General features: G+C 38.3%; 1 protein-coding gene across 1 annotated transcript; it reads right to left on the reverse strand.

Moving 5' to 3' along the window:
• Positions 1-696: 696 nt before the first annotated feature.
• LOC128778013 (zinc finger protein 420-like) lies at positions 697-22806 on the reverse strand. The gene is given in 4 exon segments (XM_053905811.1): positions 697-1115; positions 1117-3487; positions 22069-22161; positions 22664-22806. Coding segments are annotated over 4 exon segments (2712 nt in total). The 5' UTR covers positions 22698-22806; the 3' UTR covers positions 697-901.
• Positions 22807-23858: the final 1052 nt, after the last annotated feature.

Below are 23858 nucleotides of genomic sequence, written 5' to 3' on the forward strand. Positions count from 1 at the left end.
CATTTTCTTTCTAATATTCAGGAAGTTTTTAGAATTAATAAATGGACAATGGTGTTCTCAACACCTGTCTCATGACAACTTACATCAGTGGTATAACCACAAACAGCATCTCCATTTAGATTTGCTTCAGATGTTGTGCATCAAACTATCCTTTATCTTCTGTGGAAAATTAGACATGCCTGGGTCCCATCTAATAAAGAAGGGCATCTCATACTTTTGATTCAACAAGTCATCCACATGGTTTCACACATCCACCAGGAATAAATGAATCTTCCGAAGGGATTTGAGAGAAGGAAACATTAATATTTGCTAGTCACAAATCCCAAAGAGGGTCAATGTAAGCAAAAAAACCCAAAAAACAAAAAACAAAACAAAGCACATTTTGATATTAATTATACCTATTCAAAAACCGATCCACTAGATCTTTAGGACCAGAATAGCATATTTGTTTTCTAAGTGTCTAACTCTGTGTTATTCCTTATAAGTATTTTGAAGGAATGTCTGAATGAAATGACTGATATACTCCTTTCTACTTGATTTCTGTAACATGATTCACATTTGATGTTCAATGAAATACTTTTGTAAATCTATCTTTCCAGTTACTTTCTTATATGCATCTCTTGTGTTTCCTAAAGTGTATATTTAAAATGAGGGTCTTCATTCATTACATTTCTAGGGTTTATATCTAGGGTGCATTTTGTGATATCGAGCAAAGATTGAATTCCAGGTAAAGGCATGGCCACTTTCCATTTCACACTTTGGCTCCTATGTGATAACTAGAATGTGGAGTAAGTTGTGACTTGCAGGGAGAGCTTGCACATTCTTTACATTTGTACAGTTACTCTCTAATAGGAATTCTCTGATGTCCCGTAAGGGCTGGGCACCACTTACAGGCACTGACTTACATTCTTTTTACATTATCAGGTTTCTCTCCAGTGTGAATTCTGTGATGTCGAGTAAGGATTGAGGGCTGGGTAAAGAACTTGCCACATTCTTTACATTGGTAATGTTTCTCTCCAGCATGAATTCTGAGATGTTGAATAAGGTTTGAGCGCCTGGTAAAGGCCTTGCCACATTCTTTACATTGGTAATGTTTCTCTCCAGCATGATCTGAGATGTTGAATAAGGCATGAATGCAAGCTAAAGGCCTTGCCACATTCTTTACACTGGTGAGGTTTCTCTCCAGTGTGAATTCTCAGATGTTGAAAAAGGTGCAAGTGCCTGGTAAAGGCCTTGCCACATTCCTTACATTGGTGAGGTTTCTCTCCACTATGAATTCTGAGATGTCGAATAAGATTTGAGTACCTGGTAAAGGCCTTGCCACATTCCTTGCATTTGTAAGGTTTCTCTCCAGTATGAATTCTGAGATGGCGAGTAAGGTTTGAGTGCTGGGTAAAGGCCTTGCCACATTCCTTACATTTGTAAGGTTTCTCTCCAGTATGAATTCTCAGATGGCGAGTAAGGTTTGAGTGCTCGGTAAAGGTCTTGCCACATTCTTTACATTGGTGAGGTTTCTCTCTAGTGTGAATTCTGTGATGGTGAATAAGGACTGAGTGGTAGCTAAAGGCCTTGCCACACTCTTTACACTGGTGAGGTTTCTCTGCAGTGTGAATTCTGAGATGTTGAATAAGGTGCGAGTGCCTGGTAAAGGCCTTGCCACATTCCTTACATTGGTGAGGTTTCTCTCCACTATGAATTCTGTAATGTCGAGTGAGGTCTGAGGGTCCTTTAAAGGCCTTGCCACATTCCTTACATTTGTAAGGTTTCTCTCCACTATGAATTCTGAGATGTCGAATAAGATTTGAGTACCTGGTAAAGGCCTTGCCACATTCCTTGCATTTGTAAGGTTTCTCTCCAGTATGAATTCTGAGATGTCGAGTAAGGATTGAGTGCTGGGTAAAGGCCTTGCCACATTCCTTACATTTGTAAGGTTTCTCTCCAGTATGAATTCTCAGATGACGAGTAAGGTTTGAGTGCTCGGTAAAGGTCTTGCCACATTCTTTACATTGGTGAGGTTTTTCTCCAGTGTGAATTCTGTGATGGTGAATAAGGACTGAGTGGTAGCTAAAGGCCTTGCCACATTCTTTACATTGGTAAGGTTTCTCTCCACTATGAATTCTGTGGTGTTGAGTAAGGTGTGAGTGCTGGCCAAAGACCTTGCCACATTCTCCACATTGGTAAGGTTTCTCTCCAGTATGAACTCTATGATGTCGAATAAGGTTTGAGTGCTGGCTAAAGGCCTTATCACAATATTTACATTGGTAAGGTTTCTCCCCAGTGTGAATTCGTAGATGTTGAGTAAGGGTTGAGCGCTGGGTAAAGGCCTTGCCACATTCTTTACATTGGTAAGGGGTCTCTCCAGTATGGATGCTCTGATGTCTAGGAAGGTAGGAGTGCCTCCTAAAAGCTTTGCCACATTGTTGACATTTGTGATGTCCCACTCTGATACGGATTTGCCTGTGTTTATTTAGTGATGAGTAGTCCTTAAAGGTTTTACCACATTCTTCACATTTGTACAATTTCGTTCCAGAATGCATTCGCTGATGTTGAGATAGTGCCGAGTGCCAATGAAAGACTATGCCACATTCCCTACAAGTGTACCTTTTCTCTCCAGGACCAATTGTCCTATGTGCATTTAGTCTTTGTGACTGACTCAACACACTTCCAGATTTGTTACAAATGTATGTGTTTTTTCCCACACAAATTGTCTGATGATCACCAACACTGGAGGACTCCTTCAGATCTTTCCCACATGCATTATATTTATAAAGATTTTCTTTTATAGGCATACTCTTCTGTATAATATGTTTAGATCTTTGAGACAAAACTTCCTTACCTTTATCACATTCAAAATGGTTATCTGGCAAATGAGTACGTAGACATTTGTTAACAATTGAGCCCTGGTTAAATGTTTTCTCAGATGCAGTGCAAGGAACAATTCTATGTCCATTGAAAATACTCTCGTAGGTTTGTAGGGTTGACTTCTTTGTGACGTGCCCCTCAAATTGACACCCCTTAACAATTTCTTCTTCATTTTTAAATTTATGATTTTCAGAAACAGTTGTCTGAAAGGTCAATCCGATCCTATTTTCAAATTGGTTCAAATACTTATTTTCCACCCGAATGAGGTAACTTTCCACATTTTCCAAATTTTCTTTCGACAAATATTTATGTTTGAATCTTTGACTTGAGTTTTTGGTGACGGAAACACACTGCTTTGTAGAAGTAGCTAACTTAAAAGGGGAGGGTTTGCAAAATACTCTATATCCTTCAGCATATGGGTCAGTGAGATTCTTCCTATGGGCAGATGTCTCCGTTTGGAAATGTCCGTCATATGTTTGATGCCCTTCACTCTCCCCATCGTTGTCACAATCTATTATTAAGTATAAATTCTCAAGGGTACTATGTTCACCCATTGACACTTTTTGGAGAGAAGGTTCTAAGCACGGCTTTGGCAGGAAATTCTGGGTGCATTGTGAAGATACAGCTGAAAGAGATCAAATAACAGAAGACTAAAATCATCCCACTTACTACTCTCAGATGAATATACTGAAGACTTCTATTATGTAACCTTAGAATCAATCAGAAAACATCGACTAAATGTTTGAGAAGGAATCATCAGGACTTCATTCCTTCACGGACACATAAAGTTGCATGCAACATACTGACCATATGTCCTAATAGATAATTCTGTAGTACTGTCATGCTATCGTAGAAATCATTTTCTTATACCTTGAATGATCAGGAAAACTACCACATGAGCCCAAAATCACCACAGAAGGAAACTTAAACATAAAACTGAAATCAACAAAATAGCATACAGTAAAACTAAGACCATAGCAACCAGAGGAAGCATTGGCTTTGAGAAAAAATGAACAAAATTGATAGACCTTTCAATCAAGTCAGAATGAAAGAGAAACGACCAACTAAAGCAGCAGTGAAGTGAAAGCAGACATGTTATCACTGATACTGTTGAAATAAAATGAATAAAAGAGGCAACAATGGATAATTATATGCCCACAAACTGATACCAACAGAGGATAATGAATTCAAATAAGGTATAACCACCTATACTCCATCATGAAAACAACAACAAAAAAATCACTACTGCTGAGTAGTAAGTAGATTCAAAGAGTAATTTAAACAAATACAAACAAAAAAACAAACTAACTCTAAACAAGGAAAGCTGTTATGTCCGATAAATTCAGTGGATCATTTAAACAGGCATTTCACGAGAAAGTACTTAAAATCTCCTCTAGTATTTCCAAGGAGTGAAGATAAGGGAAAATATGAAAATACTCTCTGTGGTACCAGCATTACCAGGTTACAAATGAAAGGAATAACTATTTTAAAGAAGGCTACAAACTCCTAAAAATCTTATCTCTGTTCACAGATGACACGATCTATAGAAAACCCTAAAGGATCCTTATTTTTATTTTGTATTATTTTGGTCATCGCTTGAGTTATTTCTGCTAGGTTTTCTACTGCTTTTGAGTTTTCTATTTTTTAATGCCATAAATGCTTCAGTTAAGGAAAACATTGAAATTAACAACATTACACCAAAAGGAACTAGAAAAGGAAGTCTGTTAGCTGAAATTTAGTAGAGGAAGAAGTTACAAAGCAAAATCTGAAAATATTTTATTTAGAAAGAAAAATCAGAAATAAATGAAATAGAGACCAGAATAAAAAATAACATAACATTGAAAGTAATGCCCAGTGTAACAAGAAAAATAACAAAATTGGTAATGCTTCAACTAGACATACAATGATATCCTAACAAATCAAATAACTTAGAAAAGAAATCCACTGGGGAGCAGTGGAAAACAACCTGTTTCTTTTCTAAGAAAACAACCTGCAGGTGTCTCTATGTCTAAATGAGTCCTTAGAGGCAGCATATAGTTTTTTATTTTTTTGTTTTTATCTATTTTGATATTCCTGGATCTGGAGGTCTGTTTTCTTCCAGGATTATGGAAGATTTCTGCTAATATTTCTTAAAATAAAGTACTTCCCCCCCCTTTTCTCTCCCTTTTGCTTCTGAGACTCCTATCATGCAAATATTATTACATTTGATGGAGTCTCTGAGTTTCCCGAGTCAATACTGTTGCATGATTCTTCTCCTGTCTTTTGCTTAGAGTCATTATTTTTCTTCATTTTTTTCTTCTTCTAGGTGACAAAGTCATTCCTCTGGTACTTCCAGCCTGCTGTTCACTGCTAAGCCTGTTTCCAATCTTTTCCTTTTCTTTATTAAAAAAAAAAAACTGTTTATTTTTTCCGAGAGATACAGAGACTGAAGGCACAAGAGAGGCAGAGCAAGAGGGAGAGAAAATCCCTATCAGACTCCAGAGGCAGTCACTGCAGAGAACAAGTTGGGGTTCTGTCTCTCAAACCGTGACATCATGACCTAAGCCAAAATCAAGAGTTGGATGCTTAATTCAAGGACCCACCCAAGTGTCCCTCAATCTCATTCATTGCACTGTTCTTCTCTGTTTGATTCTTTTTTAGCTGTTTTAGCTCCCTGGTAAGGTTCTCACTATTCTTTTTTCAACCCAGAGAGTATCCTTATGAATATTGCCTTCAATTCTCCATCATGCATGTTACTTACAACCATTTCACTTAAATCTCTCTTCATGGCCATATCTTCTTCTTTGACTTTGGATAAATTCTTCCACTTTGGCTTTTTGTCTAAGGCCCTGCCTTCCTCTGTATGTTAGAAAAGACAGTTATGTCTCCCATAGACCATTTAGACAGCGGCCTGTAGATGCTCTCCTTGATTGCTATGGACAGTGTAGGGTCCCTGGCCTGAACATGGTAAGTCATAGCTAGATGCACTGCAGTCTGCTTGTGAATTGAGACCTGACATCAACTCCACCATAACTGAGGCCCTCCAGAACTGTTTGGTCAGGAAATGAGGTGTGGGCAGCAACTTGTCCAGGTCTCTTGGGGCAGGGACCGACCTTGCTGAGAATGAGGCAGGCTTGACAGAGAAGGGCAGGCCCACCAGAGCATAGGGAGGTGGGAGCTTGGAGTAAGGTAGGCAGGCATCCAGAGTCTCTACTGAGTTACTTCCCTCGGGTGGCTCTGTGTTTATGCTGAGGGGCAGGGGAGAGAAGGGGCTCCAGATAGAACGTTTTTGACCTCAAAACTGACATTGAGGGTGTAGTTTTGTGAGATTTCTCAACATCACTAGAGGCAGAAAAAGACAGAGAACTGACAGAAGTCTGTTCCAAGATAATAATGAGGTTAGTCCATGTGAAGAAATGATTTGTTCAAGCCAATGAAAAGAAAGCATGCTCAAACATTTTCAGAATACACTGAAATTTGTAGCCATGTTGGGGAAAGACAAAGAATAGAAATCTATGTCTGTACGCAAACCACACAACAGGTATTTTTAATACATTTCTGATTGGAATCGTAAAGATAATGATATGTTTGGAAAAAGAAAAAGATTTGTGCCTGTGGTTTCAATATTAGAGAAGATTTCTAAAACATATTAAAAAAACCCACTAGCCATGAAAAAGAATTATAGAGGACCAACATTTATGTTTCTTGTTCTCAGTGGATCATAGAGATGTGATCCGTTTGTGAAATTCTACTGAAGTGTTCCCTTATGATCTGTACATGTGATTTCACTTAAAAAGAAAAAACTCATCAAAAAATAGTAGTCAATAGATAAGTATCAGTGTACATATAGTAACAAATTGAAATTAAATGTAGAAAGTAATGTCACACAGTGACTAGATTTTAAAAGCATGCTTCAAAAAAAAAGTATGTTTTAATTTCTACCTAAAGTAATATGTTACTGAGTATACAATGTCCAGAGAAATAGAATGAAATTTAGAACTATTTTCTGAATATGAATACAGGGAAACACAGGAAACAAAAAATAGGTAAGGTATCTGGAAAAAACAAACGTGGTAAATCCAAACCACAATATCTTCATTAGAATTCTAAACGTAAGTAAACAATATGTTCCTGGCAGCTAAAATTTGCTTGAAGATAGTCCATTGAAATTTTCCTAGAACTATACCTACAAGAAGACGATAACAATAGGAAAAGAAGCAAAAGACAACAACCATGCAGTCATAACCAATCAAACAAGCAACAAAGCAATATATCATATAGAATAATCTTTAAAAGGAAGGGCTTTGGTGGCTCCTGGGTGGCTCAGTCGGTTGAGCGTCCGAATTCAGCTCAGGTCATAATCTCATGGTTTGTGGGTTCAAGCCCCGCGTTGGGCTCTGTGCTGACAGCTTGGAGCCTTGAGCCTGCTTCGGATTCTGTGTCTCCTTCTCTCTCTGCCCCTCCTCCACTTATGCTCTATCTCTCACTGTCTCTCAGAAATAAATAAATGTAAAAAAAAAATTTAATGAAAAAAAGGGAAGGACTTTGTCACTGTATTAATAGTGTTATTTTTCAATATCAAGTTACACTATTTTAATATTCTACTCCATGGATAAACAATCTTAGTGTGTGTGTGTGCATATTTATACACACATGTACACTTGTATTAAGCATACAAATATAAATACATGTATATAGGGAAACCTTTCTTAGCTCATGAGACATAAAAACATTCATCATAAAGGAGTGACATCACAAAAATAGTGACAGAGGTAATTTCCACTCAGTACTTCTCAGAGTAAGCTCAACTGGCAACTATTCACATGAGACATCACTGGGGAAATCTCAATACCCCCAAATAACAGGTATTGAAAAGGAATTCTTGTCCTTCTGTTGAGCCAATGTGAAATGTGGGTAGAACATGCTACCCTACTTTATCTTATTGGTTTCTACAATTGATAGATATCCTCTTCCCACTCAGGTCCGAATGGGTGTAAGGACAGCCCAGGCTGTGAAACATCATAGCGTCATCTAGCCTAAAAACTGGGTAGGCTGTTTAGAGCAGAAATATGCTCAGTGCTGGTGACTGGTGACCAGCTTCCCAAGCAATCAGTGCTCTGCACACAGTTCGGAGCACAGACTTGACTCACAACAGGGCTGAGTGGATGTGAGGAAGGTCTCTGCCAGCTGTGGGTCAGGATCCCTGGAAGAACACCCATCAACACTGGATCAGACCTATGTTGGGCTTATATTCCTGTGATGCCAGTGCTTTGAGGAACTACCCACATGCCTTGTTGGTTCTAACTGTTAGTGTCCAGCAGCCTTCTTCCTCTTCAACACCATCTCTGGCATGTGACATCTTCAAGCTATGCCCACAACGTTCTCCTCTCCATCAACCTCCACAAAACTGGGCCTGGGAAAGGACAGACACCTATGGCATCCAACATCATCTTGTCCACAGTACCACTAGACAATTTAATCAATCATGAGAAAAGGATCTGACTCAATCCCAGAAAACCACCACGTTGATTCACAAGTCCCCATCTCTGTCACATTTGTTCATCACAAGAAGTTTTCAAAGACCTTGCAGTGACCACAGGGAGCTTCTTGTCAGAGCTTTCATCACATTTCAGGAGTTTCTCATACTTGCTTTTAGTAGGAACTATCTTCCTCTCAAAGTATATTATCCTCATGTTTTATCTGTCCTCATAATTCTCTCCATTCTAAGTGCCTGAAGGAATCCTGTGTACAATTGATGTTTTTTTTTTCCTGTTCCTTCCATTGAAGTGGTGTCAACAATGTATTGCGATATTAGAACTGGCTCAGTTGATTCAACTACCAACCATTTCTTTTATATTAAAAAATTCTAGGAACGCCTGGATGGTACAGTCAGTTTAGCATCTGACTTCAGCTCAAGTCATGATCTCACGGTTTATGAGCTTGAGCCCCGTGCATCAGGCTCTGTGCTGACAGTGCAGATCCTGCTTGGGGTTCTCTCACTTTCCCTCTCTGTCCCTTCACCATTCTCTCTCTCTCTCTCTCTCTGATAATTAAGCATACTTTTTAAAAATTTAAAAATTCTAAGCTACTAAAAACCAAGAAGAGCCAGCATGGCTTTTGTGGGAGGGGGCAGTCTCCCTAACTGAGGAAAGAACAATCGTGATGGCTACATCACTGGAATGGAGATGAGGAGACAGAAGAACTGGAGAGGATTTGGAAAGAAAACGAGTAAAATTTACCCTTCTATAATTCAGAGTCACTCGTGGAGCCTAGAACAGATGTCCTTCCCCACATGAAGAATTCATGCCAATGCTTCAGCCTGGATGTTTTTTATCTCTTATCTTGAGCTGCACCATCACTCTTAATAGAATACTGTTTTCTTCCTACAGTTAGAACATCTACTAAACTCTCAGCACTGTCCATGTTCCTTTCAAATAAATTTGAAAACAACCCATGACTCACGGTTCTCCAAGTTTTCACCTCAGCAAATTCTTCCACTAAAGGGAGTAACTTGGATGAGGTCACTCTTGAGAAGGGAAAAGAATAGTATCTAAAGAAGTTTTACTCAGTGTTCTTCTCCAATCGAGAAGGAAGGAAATGTATCAAATAAACTACATGGAATTTAATATACTCCCTGTAGAATTACTGCCATATTCAAATAACATTTGAACACCATGTCATTTCATGCAAACTAATCTTAAAATCACTGCACAAGTCATAGAAGCAACAGTTTATAAACTTTGGAACATGGCAACAGAGTACATCCTACATGAGTGATAGCCAGGCAGGCACGACAGGATTTGCATGGGGAGATTCTCACACCAAGATGCACAGAGATATAGGACACATACAGCCAATACAAACAATGTAGAGAAGTATTCCCCCTTTTTTTTTTAAATTTGTAACATTTTTGGTTGTAAGGAAATCATCAATTTTGAGATTTTGAATATCCTCATTTGAACAAATATTCCCATTCCTTCTTAAGATCTATATTTGGGTACACACATATGCACACGTCTACTTCCTCCTAATTAGTACTGTTATTCCAAAATCATTCTTTAACTTAATATAACATATTGCATTCTGTGCCTATCAAAACCATAAAAATCTGTGTTCCACATGGTCACAGAAACCGCAGAAGGAAAAAAAACTAAACTAAACACATAGGTTAAGACTTTAAATAGTGATTGAGTTCGGTAGAGAGGTCTTATATTTGTAGTAACTTTGTTCGGTTAGTAGGTGTTAGTAGAACCAGTGTGCATCATTCCGTGGGCCAAGGATCAATAAAGAGAAATAAATGACTACTCATAGGCCATGGAGTATGCATATAACATGTCATGGGGGGCAAGATGTAGAGGTCAAGGATGAGCCCAGGCAGAGGGAATGGCAGGAATTGGGACATGTGTCTTTTTTGGAGTGCGTGGTTGGACAGCTGTGGAGCTCCTGGGCTAAGTCTAGAATGCACAATTCACATCAAAATGAGTGGAGAATGGCAGACGCTCTCTGCAGGGGCATTCTCTAAAGGATGTGACAGGCAAATATACTGAGAGTGGGCACTCTTACACAAATGATGATTGGGGAACTCCTATCAGGAACCTCTGTTTGCTTGTGACTGTGGGGCTATTATTTACTGAGTTTGCTATTGGGTGAAGCTAGAGTCAGTTGAAATCCCTGTAGTCAGTCTGTTTATACAAAATGGACTGCAAGGCAGCAGTATCAGGAAATTGTTCAGCTACATTCTCAATAATACTCCTATAGCATCCTTATTAAAAGCACCTAATGCCCCAGCACTTAAAAAAGGAAGAAAAGATATAATATGTAAACTTTGGGAAAATTAAGTTCAACGAATTTGAGGTTTAAGTCCACTGGAAAAAAAAATTATTAGTGATAGCACCGCACTGCTTAAACAAGTACAAGTGACCCATAAATAAGGCAGGGGTTTGGTGTACCCACCACCCATGCAGTTGAAAATCTGTGTACAAGTTTGACTCCCCAACACGTCATTTTAATAGCCTACTACTGACAAGAAAAGCAGTCAATTAAAATATACTTTGTATGTTATAGGTGTTTATTATGGTATTCTTACCACCAAGGAAGCCCAAGAAAAGAAAACATTAAGACAATTCAAAGGAAGAGAAGTTATATTTACAGTACTGTACTCTAAATAAATCTGCCTATAAGTTGGACCCACACAGCTCAAACTCATCTTGTACAAGAGTCAAGCGTACCTTGTGTTCCTGTTTACCTGCAACCTTGATGAAGATGGGGCAGGCTAAGGTTGCATTAGGATACCACTTCTTTCAGTATAAATCCGTGTTAACATATTCAAATCCATTCAGGATGATTAATGAATATATATTAATTTCAAATAGACTCTTAACAAACCACTACAAAATCACTGTGTGATCCTTGGTCAAAATACACATTGAAATCTTTCAAGAACCACTATGTTTTTCTCTAATGTATTGATTTGTGAGTTGTACTTTCCATGTTGTTCAAACTAAGGCTAATTATTGAGTAAAAGTAGATCGACAATCATCTTTCACCCCTTTAGAGAAGAGTTAGCTATACTTTCCTCAGATATCCGTGAAAATATCTTGATTTCGGATACATAACTAATATTCTTGACTTGTAACAATTGCTATTATGACGATATACTCAGGTATTTATGAGCTACCACTGTATTTTTTCTACACACGAATTGGCAAAATATTTAAATTCAGAACGTTTCTCTGTCAAGCATTTTTTTGCAAAACATGATGCCTTGAACACTTCTTGGTGGCTGATGTCACTCTTATATATCCATCACAAACAGCATCCGCATGTAAGATTCCTTCCTACATAGGACATACCAGAGTCCTTAATCTTCCCAGGAAAAAATAGGTAAACATGAATTTCCTATCATAAAAGAGTCCCTCATGTCTGTGAGACAACACAAATCAAATCATTTTCCATGCACAGAAGCACTAAAGCCATAGCATGAGATGATTTATGGGTAAAATTAGTAATATATGCCATGTTAAATAAACCCTCAAATATGGACAATAGAAAAAAGGAGACAGACTGAGAATAATTGTCCTTCTCCAGACATCCATTCTGCCTTGATCCTTTCAGACATCTTAAAAATACACCTGACCATTCAATAGCATGCATGTAAACTGGGTGTGTCCATTTATACACAGGTTTTTAAAAATATAAACCCATTCACTACTGTAAATGTGTTTTCATTATAGTTTTCTTAATCTTTTGTTTTCTCAAGCTTCCTTAATTCTAACAATACCATTTATACCACAGACAACTAAGAATGGGATGATTGACTGGTAATGTTGTAGGTAAGCCTTGGGGTCAACAATAGGCTATTTCCATGGAATAGTAGGTATGGTTTTAAGTTCCGAGGACTCAAGAGATACTCAGATTTTCCATGATGGAGGGGTTAGTGCCCCTTATGCCTACACTGATGGAAGTGATATCCAGGTTTCAACTTTGGATTTTCCTCTCCATAAACACTCTCATTTAGAATCATGTCTGAAAAGTGGTATTGACTTACTGCTTCCTGGGGTGAATTCTCTCATTTTATTTAGATTTGCCTTTTCATTCCATACTTTGCCAAATGTCTACATCTTAGTAAAGTTTTTATCCTTTATAAAGGCTTTGGTTTTTCCTGAAGTGTATATTAAAACCCAAAATACTTCCTCATTCATTACATTTCTAAGGTTTCTATCCAGTATGTTTTCTCTGATGCTGAGGAAGGGTTCAGTTCCAGGGAAAGAGGTTGCCAATATTCTTGACATTTGTAAGTTACCTCCCCAGGATGTATTATCTCATTTTGAACAGTTTTGCTTACAAACTAAATGCTTCACCACATTCTTTACATTTGTAGGGTTTCACTCAGTGTACTCTCGCTGATGTTCAGAAATTTTGTATTTGGGCTTAACAACTTTGCCGGGCGTGTGTGTGTGTGTGTGTGTGTGTGTTTATATATACTTAAATACATTTATTTAGGGTTCTCCCCAGTATGTACCTCCTTAGGTAGAAGCGTATTGAGTGGTAAAGACTTTGCCTCATTGTATAAATTTGTTAGATTTCTTCCCATTATGAAATACATCTCTGCTGTTGAGTGAGTTTTGAAGACTAGCTAAAAGCTGTCCAGAGTGATTATATTTGTAAGTCTTCTCTCCAGTGTGGATACAATCATGTACAATCAGATTTAAGCTTACATAGAAGACTTTTCCACATTTCTTAATCTTATACTGGTTTTCTGGAGATGGAATTCTCTCCTGTGTACTAACATTTCACCCTGGATTCATGTTTCTCCCACACTCAGTGCCTTGGTACCTTCTATCTCCACTATAAACACACAGTAATTACAGAAGCTAGAGGGCTCAACTCAAGGCCTTCCTAAGATCACAGCACATAAATACCTGTTCCAAATTAAGTCTTATATTGTAACTATTGAACGGTGATGTGTGGATTAAACCCTCCTGTGTTTATCAAAATCAGAGCCTTAGGAACAGGGGGATTACGTGTTGGTGGAAGTATAATGAACCCTTCAAATGGGGCTTCTCAAATCAATCACATTTAGAATTTTTATCTTCCTTTCCAAATGCCTAACTCTCAGAATATTTCAGGGAATGGCTAATCCAACTTTATATTTGAAATACTTCCAGTGACTATTTTCAGTATGGACGAGATGACTTTCCAGCATTTCGAAACGTCCTTCCAGAGAATATGTTTGTTTAAAAATGGATTTTTGACTACTGCTTCAAAGACACTGTTCTGCAAATAACTGACTTAAGGTGGGGTTTTCCCCAGAAGGTATTCTATCCTTGATCTCTTCTAGCAGTAGCATTTCATTACGGATAATTGTTCCTGTTTGGTTATACCCATCATAGTAAACACTCTGCACTTCCCTGCACCCCATCACCTTGCCCATCATCCCTTAAGTATAAATAGTCAGGACCACAGTGTCCACTTCTTCCCATATCACTCTACCAAAGGACTCTTGTTGGTTTGTCTACCAACAAGCCTAGGGTGTTATGGAAAGATACAACTAAGAGATACAAAAGCAGTCATCACAGTTAGTACACTGACATGCATATATGTAAGTACGCTAATGTGCAAAAATACCCATGATAGGATACGACCAGCATGGAGAAATAGGAAGCACCAGGACTTTGCTCCTCCATGGAGACAAAAATAGACCAAAGGACCTTTTTGAGGGCTCCAGAAGCCCATTAGGAGAATACAGCACACACAGTCAAGTACAAATGAAGAAGAGTCACGTGGACACTTGTCTACAACAGCTGCTCACCCTTCCTGACACTCTATGACAATACAGTGAGAAAAGTGTTCCCTCTGTTGAGGACAGAAACAAATGTATGTTCGACGATCTGGCTTCTTCGCTGTCCTGAGGGGTTCCCTTCTGTTATTCATGACATGGAAATCAGAAGGAATGAGAGCATCCTCTGGATACTCTGTGTTGGCTGCTCAGACAGAAGGTGAGCATTTGTTCAAACACGGGAGAGACTACAGAGCTGAAGACAAACCGAGACAGGAAGGTATCACGGGCTCTAAAAAGTAACCGCATTTCTAAACTTGGCAGTTACAGAAATTCAGACATGACAAATGCCCAGAACGTGTGTCACTGCCCCAACAATTACTCTATTTTGTGTTCCTCTTTACAAATCAAGTCCATCATCCAGGGCCCGGAGGCTTTTCTTTGTTTTGTTTTATGTTTTTATGGTTTGTTTGCGTTGTTTTTGTTTGTTTGTTAATTACCAATTGTCACCCAAAGATATCAAGGGATGCAAAGAAAGAGGAAATCACGTTCCAATTACAGGAACAAAATATATCTCCAAAACTGGTCCTAAGTTAATAAAGTAGTATTAATTGCCTGACAAGGAATTCAAAATAACCACCATAAAGATGCTCATGGAGGAAGAAGAAAAATAGGTAACTAAATGATAGCACGAAAACTATTCATGACCAAAATGTAAAGCCAAGGAAACAGAACATATCACCAACAATGAACAAGAAATTGGGAGATGAAGAGTACAATTGCTGAATTTAAAAATACACTAAGGGGTCAACAACAGACTTGATCAAGTAGAATAAAGAATCAGACAAACTAAAGTACTCTTGTGTTCAATACCTGCTAAGAATCAAAGGACAGGGTCTATGGACTCATGGAACACCAACAAGTGATCCAATATGTACCTTATGGGAACCCCTTAGGAGAGGGGAGGGAAAGGGGGCAGAGCATTGATATGAAGAGCTCAAGTCTTGTATGTGGAAAGAGGAGACAATTGCAACAAGCTCAGTCAATTCACAGTAGGATAAATATCAAGACGTGAACACAGTGACACCTTATAATTAACCTATCAAAACTCACAGGCAAGAAGAGAAATTTGACCCAGTATGGCAAAAGCAACTCGTCTCGTCCAAGAGAGCTCCTGTAAGATTAGTTGTGGGATGATTAGTAGATCTTATAGGAAAAAGTGCCAGTGTATTTAAGTATTGAAAGTTCAAAACATATCCACTAAGAATACCCTACCTAGCATAACTGTTTTCCATGAATGTAGAAATGGAGACTTTCCCAAGTAAAAACCAGTCTAAGTTTCCAAGTAGACCTGTCCTACAGGAAATATTAAGCAAATCCTTCTGGTTGAAATAAGAGGATTGTAACCAGTAACTAAAACCACATGAGAACATAAAGCTCTCTGCTAAATATAAAAAATACACAATTGGAGTGCCTGGGTGACTCAGTTGATTAAGTGACTGACTTCTGCTCAGGTCATGATCTCAAGGTCCATGAATTCTACCCCCATGTCGGGCTCTGTGCTGCAGTCAGAACCTGGAGTCTTCTTCAGATTCTGTGTGTCTGTCTCTCTCTACGTTTCCCCCATTTGCACTCTCTGTCTCTCTCTCAAAAATAAAAACACATTACAAAATCTAAAAAAACTACACAATTATAGAAACCTGTCACCTTGTAATGAGGTAGAACAAGTCATTTTAATTTCTGCTACAATACTTTTTTCAGTAAGAGCATAAAAAAATCAGGGGTGCCTGGGTGGCTCAGTCAGTTAAGCATCAAACTGCAGCTCAGATCATGATCTCGCTGCTCATGAGTTTGAGCCCCATGTCGGGCTCTGTGCTATCAGAGCCTTCTTTCAATCCTCTGTCCCACTCTCTCTCTGACCCTTCCCTGATCCTTTGCTCTAAATAAATAAAAAAAGAAACAAACTTAAAAAAAAGAGTATAAAAAATCATAAATGTAGGTAATAAAGTACTTATGAAAAGATAGAAATTGTGACATCAGTAAGTTAAGGTGGGCACAGGGGTGGAGATGAAAAGTAGAATGATTGTGTATGCAACTGAGAGTATCAGTTTAAAATGAGTTTTTATACCTTGAAGTTGCTTTAAGTAATCTTTATTAAGCCACAAATACTACAGAGGACACACAAGTTAATGAGAATGGTACCAAATCATGTCATGGGAATAGCACCACAATTAAGGATAAAAATTCTAAATTTGATCCAAATCAACCACAAGAAAACATTTGGAAAGGTAACAAATACTTGGAGACTGAAGAACATCCTACTAAAGAATGAATGGGCTAAGCAAGAAGTTAAGGAGGAAATTAAAAAGTATATGGGAGCCAATGAAAATGATAACACCACAACCCAAACCTCTGGGACACAGCAAAGGTGGTCATAAGAGGAAAGTTTATAGCAATCCAGGCCTTCCTAAAGAAGGAAGAAAGATCTCAGATACACAACGTAGCCTTATGCCTTAAGGAGCTGGAAAAAGAACAGCAAATAAAACCCCAAACCAGCAGAAGACAGGAAATAATAAAGATTAGAGCAGAAATTAATGCTACCAGAACCAAAAAACAAGTAGAACAGGTCAATGAAACCAGAAGCTGGTTCTTGGAAAGAATTAACAAAATTGATAAATTAGCCAGTTTGATCAAAAAAGAAAAAGGAAGGGACCCCAATAAATAAAATCAAGAATGAAAGAGGAGAGATCTCAACACAGCAGAAATAGAAACAATCATAAGGGAATATTATGGGCAATTATATGCCAATAAAATGGCAACGTGGAAGAAATGGACAAATTCCTAGAAACATATACACTACCAAAACTGAAACAGGAAGAAATAGAAAATTTGAACCACACACATAACTACTAAGGGAATCAAATAGTAATCAAAAATCTTCCCAAAACCAACATTCCAGGGCCAGATGGTTTTCCAGGGGAATTCTACCAAACATTTAAGCAAGAGTTAACACCTATTCTCTTGAAGCTGCTCCAAAAGATAGATATGGAAGGAAAACTTCCAAACTCATTCTATGAAGCCAGCATTACCTTGATTCCAAAATCAGAGAGAGACCCTACTAAAAAGAACTATAGACCAATTTCCCTGATGAACATGGATGCAAAAATCCTCAAGAAGTTATTAGCCATCCAGTTCCAACAATAAATTAGAAAAATTATTCACCACAACCAAGTGGGATTTACACCTGGGATGCAGGGCTGGTTCAAATCTGCAAAACAAATAACGTGATTCATCACATCAATAAAAGAAAGGACAAGAACCATACGATCCTTTCAATAGATGCAGAAAAAGCATTTGACAAAATACAGCATCCTTTCTTGATAAAAAAAAAAACCCTCAGGTAAGTAGGGATAGAAGGATCACACCTCGAGATCATAAAAGCCATATATGAATGACCCAATGCTAATATTATCCTCAATGGGGAAAAACTGAGAGCTTTCCCCCAAAGGTCAGGAATGAGACAGAGATGTCCACTCTCACCACTGTTATTCAACATAGTATTGGAAGACTTAGCCTCTGCAATCAGACAACAGAAAGAAATAAAAGGCATCCAAATCGGCCAGGAGGAGGTCAAACTTTCACTCTTTGCAGATGACATGACACTCTATATGGAAAACCCTAAAGATTCCACTAAAAATTGTTAGAACTGGTTCATGAATTCAACAAAGTTTCAGGATATAAAATCAATGCACAGAAATCGGTTGCATTTTTATACACCAACAATGAAGCAACAGGAAGAGTAATCAAGGAATTTATCTCAATTACATTTGCACCAAAAATCATAAAATACTTAGGAATAAATCTAACCAAAGAGGTGAAAAAGTTGTACACTGAAAATCACTATAGCAAGTTTATGAAAAAAATTGAAGACACACAAAAAATGGAAAAAGATTTATGTTCCTGGATGGAAGAACAAATATTGTTAAAATGTCAATAGTACCCAAAGCAACCTACATATTCAATGCAATCTGTATCAAAATAACACCAGCATTCTTCACAGAGCTAGAAGAAATAATCCTAAAATCTGTGTGGAACCAGAAAAGACCCCAAAGAGCTAAAGCAATCTTGAAAAGTAAACCAAAGGAGGAGGCATCAGAATCCCAGAGCTACAAGCTACACTACAAAGCTGTAATCCTGAAGACAGTTTGGTACTGGCACAAGAACAGACACGCAGGTCAGTGGAACAGAATAGAGAACCCAGAAATGGACCCAGAAATGTGTGGCCAACTAATCTTTGACAAAGCAGGAAAGAACATGCAATGGAATAAAGACTTTCTCTTCAGCAAGTGGTGCTGGGAAAACTGGACAGCGACATGCAGAAGAATCAACCTGGACCACTTTCTTACACCATACCCAAAAATAAACTCAAATGGATGAAAGACCTCAATGTAAGACAGGAAGCCATCAAAATCCTCAAGAAGAAAGCAGGCAAAAACCTCTTTGATCTTGGCCGCAATAACTTCTTACTCAACAAGTCTCCGGAGGTAAGGGAAACAAAAGCAAGAATGAACTACCGGGACCTTGTCAAAATAAAAAGCTTCTGCACAGCCAAAGAAACAGTCAACAAAACTAAAATGCAACAGACAGAATGGGAGACGATATTTGCAAATGACATATCAGATAAAGGGTTAGTATCCAAAATCTACAAAGAACTTACCAACTCAACACCAAAAAAACAAATAATCCAGTGAAGAAATGGGCAAAGACATGAATAGACACTTCTCCAAAGAAGACATCCAGATGGCCAATGGACACATGAAAAAATGCTCAACATCACTGATCATCAGGGAAATATGAATGAAAACCACCATGAGATACCACCTTACACCTGTCGGAATGGCTAATATTAACAACTCAGGCAACATCAGATGTTGGCATGGATGCAGAGAAAGAGGATCTCTTTTGCATTGTTGGTGGGAATGCAAGCTGGTGCAGCCATTCTGGAAAACAGCATGGAGGTTCCTCAAAAAACTAAAAATAGAACTACCCTATGACCCACCAATTGCACTACTAGGTATTTATCCAAGGGATACAGGTGTGCTGTTCGAAGGGACACACGCACCCCAATGTTTACAGCAGCACTATCAACAATAGCCAAAGTATGGAAAGAGCCCAATGTCCATTGATGGATGAATGGATAAAGAAGAAGTGGTACATCTATACAATGGAGTATTACTCGGCAATCAAAAAGAATGAAATCTTGCCATTTGCAACTATGTGGATAAAACTGGAGGGTATTACACTAAGCGAAATTAGTCAGAGAAAGACAAATATCAAATGACGTCACTCATATAAGGACTTTAAGAGACAAAACAGATAAACATAAAGGAAGGGAAACAAAAATAGTATAAAAACAGGGAGGGGGACAAAGCATAAGAGACTCATAAATATGGAGAACAGACAGAGGGTTACTGGAGGGAGTGTTGAGGGGGGTGGGCTAAATGGGTAAGGGGCATTAAGGAATCTACTCATGAAATCATTGTTGCAATATACACTAACTAATTTGGATGTAAACTAAAAAAAGAAAATTCAGATAAACTATAAGAAAAAAATCCTCATAATAAAATTTATGGAAAAGAGTATAATAAAAAAATTCTAAACTTGATACAGTGGTAGAGAATTATTGTTATTTATTTATTTATTTATTTATTTATTTATTTATTTATTTATTTATTTTGAGAGAGAACAGGGGGAGGGCAGAAGGAGAAGGAGAGAGAATCCCAGCAGGTTCCATTCTCACCTCATAGCCTGACATGGACTCAATCTGATGACCCTGAGCTCATGACCTGAACCCAAATCAAGACTTGGATGTTTAACATACTGAATCACCCAGGTACTCTGGAAATATAGAATGTTGGACAATTACTTTCAATTCATAAAAGAGATTCTCTCATGCAAGGAGAATATAAAGTCACCAATAAATACAAGATGAAATTAATGGTCTATTATGACAACTAACCAAGACATTAGTTGTCTATTATTATGACAATTCACTGAGGCATGATAAAACATTCACTGACCACTAACCAAGGAAAGAGAAAAATAAGATGAGTCCCAAATTATGTATGGGTCATATTTATACAAAGAAATACATACATAACCTTACTGGTAAGGGGCATGGCTGATTCATACTTGACTCCAACTCACATGTTCTTAAAATGTACTCGATGAACACTGACATCCTGTAACAAGATACACAGGTAAATGAAACTACAACTAACTCATGTGTGGAACGTCCCATACAAAAGAAAGTACATTATTATAGAATGCAAAACCAGAATCAGACAAAATTTAACTCCAACCAGTCTACATAAAAGAAATAGATTAATCCTTTCAAAGGAAATGTACTATGTAACTATAATTTTAAACTGCAACTATGGACCCATGAAAAAGAAGCTTTTGAATTGTCATGTCTTCATTGGCAATTCACAGGAAAGATATCCATTAAAATCAACTACTGAAAAATTTTACAAATAAGCACGTAAAAGACATTACAAAGGTATTATTTTCTTAAGATATTCCTCTTCTTACACAGAGTGTAAGGGTATAATCCATTCTTTAGAACCAAGCTGACTAAAAAAAACCTTTCCTTTTATATCAACAAACACTGCCAAAGTTGGAATATACAGTGACAATCACTTCATAATCAAATAAATATTTGGGATGAAATTCAGATACATGCTGAGGAAAGTGAGAGAATAATCTTGTGATTAATTTTTCATGAGGTAAGATTACATTTATAAACAATCCTTTTCTTTTTTTAATATGGATTTTAGTAATTATCTACTTCAATTCCTTTTGTTTTTAAAGTTTATTTATTACTGAGAGAGAGATCATGCAAACGGTGGAGGGGCAAAGGGAGAGGGGACAGATAATCTAAGCAGGCTCCACATGGACAGCAGACAGCCCCATGCTAGGTTCCAATTCCCCAACTGTGAGATCATGAACTGAGCCCAAGTCCAATGTTCAATTGACTGAGCCACTCAGTCACCCTCTATTTCCTACAAGGCACATACCCAGGTCATAGAGAACTTTTGATTTAAAAAATCAGAGATGCGTCTCATATACAAGTTTTTAGAAAGTGAAGACACATATGAAAAAGTCACAGGAACTTCCAACTATACAAAATTATAAAATGATGCAATTACTAGGAAATAAAGGTAATGATGGAAACTTTATTATAGACTGTGGGTTCTAACTTGTAAATGTTCTAGCTCCCTTATGGCATTAATGTATAGTTAATTATGAAACACATAGATACATTAAATTATTTCACCATTGAGCAGTGGAACACAGAGTGGATTTTTCAAATTTTAATTACTACAAAGACACATAAATTTTGAGGTGAAATAAAGGATTAGATTTTCTCATTTGAAGGATGTGTTCTGTGATCTTATGAAATTACTGAGCCTGAATTTTGTACACTTAAGATTAAATCCTCTGTAACTTTGGAAATCCTAAACCAGAAAACATGAGATCTCTGTCTCCAGTGTTCTCAAGGCTTCTGCCTCAAACCCCAATGGGCCCACCACTACCCTCACACACTTATCACAAGCAGCAAAACAGAATTTAAAAATGACTTAGCATAGAGTTCCTCAGAAATACAGAGAGATCTTCTAGGGCTCTCACAGCAATGGAGAAGCTCTCAGATTATGGAGGTCCTCACCATGGATATGGTGGACCTTCCCTGGAGCTGAAGGAGACTCTTCGGAGAATCAAAGACATGATGTGTTAGAGAGCAGATGTCCCTCTGTAAGAGGGAAAGACATAAAACTCGGCTTTGCAAATGAATTTCCATTCAAGGAGAGCTACCTGAACAACATTGTAAGATCCATCTTCCTCCTTCACATTTGGACCTCACCTGTGTCGTGTGCTTCACTCCCACCTACCTGGGTGTGAGGCTACTGTCTCTTTTCTCTTCACACCCCACAGTTCCTTCTTTTGCTCCAAAACGATGACCAGGTCTGGTTTTGACACAAGACCTGTTTATCAGAACGAAGGAATATAATTATTGCTGGAGTTTCTACCTTTCAACGTGGTAATGTACTCAGCAGACAACAAGGGACATGGGAGAATTCTAAAAAATTATTTCCCAAACACTGTTGCACAAGAAAAAGTCCCTTTACAACATGCAGGAGGACTTTCAAACATTCAATCATGACCTGCCTTCCAAGTCAGCTACCAATACAATAAGGAGTAAAAGTTGGAGTTTAAGATGTGGGCCATACCGTCTTATGCCACTCAATGTTTAGAATTGCCATTTATCTACAAAAATGATGATGGTACCTTTAAAAGATAGGAGGCTAAAGCTGAAAGGGAAATATCATGAAGATATTTCTCTATGTCTACAAATCCCCATTTCTTTCCCTTGCTGCAGGCATCTGAGTCCCAGTCATATAAAGGGGAAGCTTCCAAGAGAGACTCTTCAAGGGAAGGAACAAAACCCGAGCGGGGTTTGGGAAATCTAGAAGGAGATGTCCTCACCCAAGAAGAGGAGGTGTCCATAGGTCTCTAACATCACATCTCTGTACAGTTCCCTCTGACTGTGATTCAGGCATCCCCACTCCTCCTGAGAGAATTCAATGGCCACGTCCCTGAAGGTCAGCAGTGTCTGCAATAAAAACCACAGTTATAAAGTGGCCATTGGCAGAGTTCATAATGGCACCTAAGAGGCAAGAGAAAGCTAATGTCACCAGCTAGACTCCAAGAGTTGTTCTTCACCGCTTACCTACTTGTACCCACGGACCATACTCCATCATTTTACTTCACCTCTTTTTTCTACCTTATCTTTTACTTCTGGCAAAACACCCTATGGGCATAGTCTCCTGTCATGGAAACAGAAAACATACAACAAAATGTAACGACCGCCCTAAGGAAGAGCTTGGGCAGGCCAACTTTGCGCTTAACCCCCGACTCATACCTATGTAGATGGACGACTGGGTTAACTCATGGAGTGAGGACTGTTACCTTGACCCCCGTGTAATACCAAAATCTCCACCCGAGGGGGAGTACAAACCTCATTTGCATAACACATGCGTATGTACAGAAGTGTTCTCTTAAGGCACGTGTGCCGCCCTATGCCCAGTTCAGAGAAAATGACATGGCTCCACTTCCTAATTGTCCACCCAAATCTTAAATAAAAGGAAATGATCACGCCCCTCCCTCTTGCTCTGTGCATCTCTCCTTTGGAAGTTATTCCCCCTGATCTGCTTATTGGCTGCCAATCAAGGTTCCTGTCTGTGACAACCTCACGTGCTGCACTTTCTATCTACGACTCTATTATCTTTGAGGATTTTAACACACAAACATGTCAAGTATGTGAATCTTGTTTTCATTTTCTGAAAATATAAAGCAGTAAATAGAAGGGTGTTTCTGTGACCAGAGTGTGGAGGTAAATACAAACTTTCTTGGCTTTCTTTCATTTTTGTCATTTTATCATGTTTTGCTGTTTTCTCCTTTTTCTCTCCACCTGGTGACAAGACCCTTTCAGTGGCAGGACTTCAAGGGGACAGATGACTCTTTCTGTTCACGGAAACTCCCACATGTTATCAACTCTAAAGACAACTGCCTTGCCTTTCCAACTCCTACTAAATTCTCAACTGGCCAACCTCCACTCATCGGTAGGAACCGATTCAGCAGGAAGAAGCTACTGAAGAGGAGACCTTCCATCTTTAACAAC

This window comes from Panthera pardus, unplaced genomic scaffold (genome assembly GCF_024362965.1).
Source record: "Panthera pardus isolate Hobbes unplaced genomic scaffold, ASM2436296v1 HiC_scaffold_18, whole genome shotgun sequence".
Classification (NCBI taxonomy): Eukaryota; Metazoa; Chordata; class Mammalia; order Carnivora; family Felidae; genus Panthera; species Panthera pardus.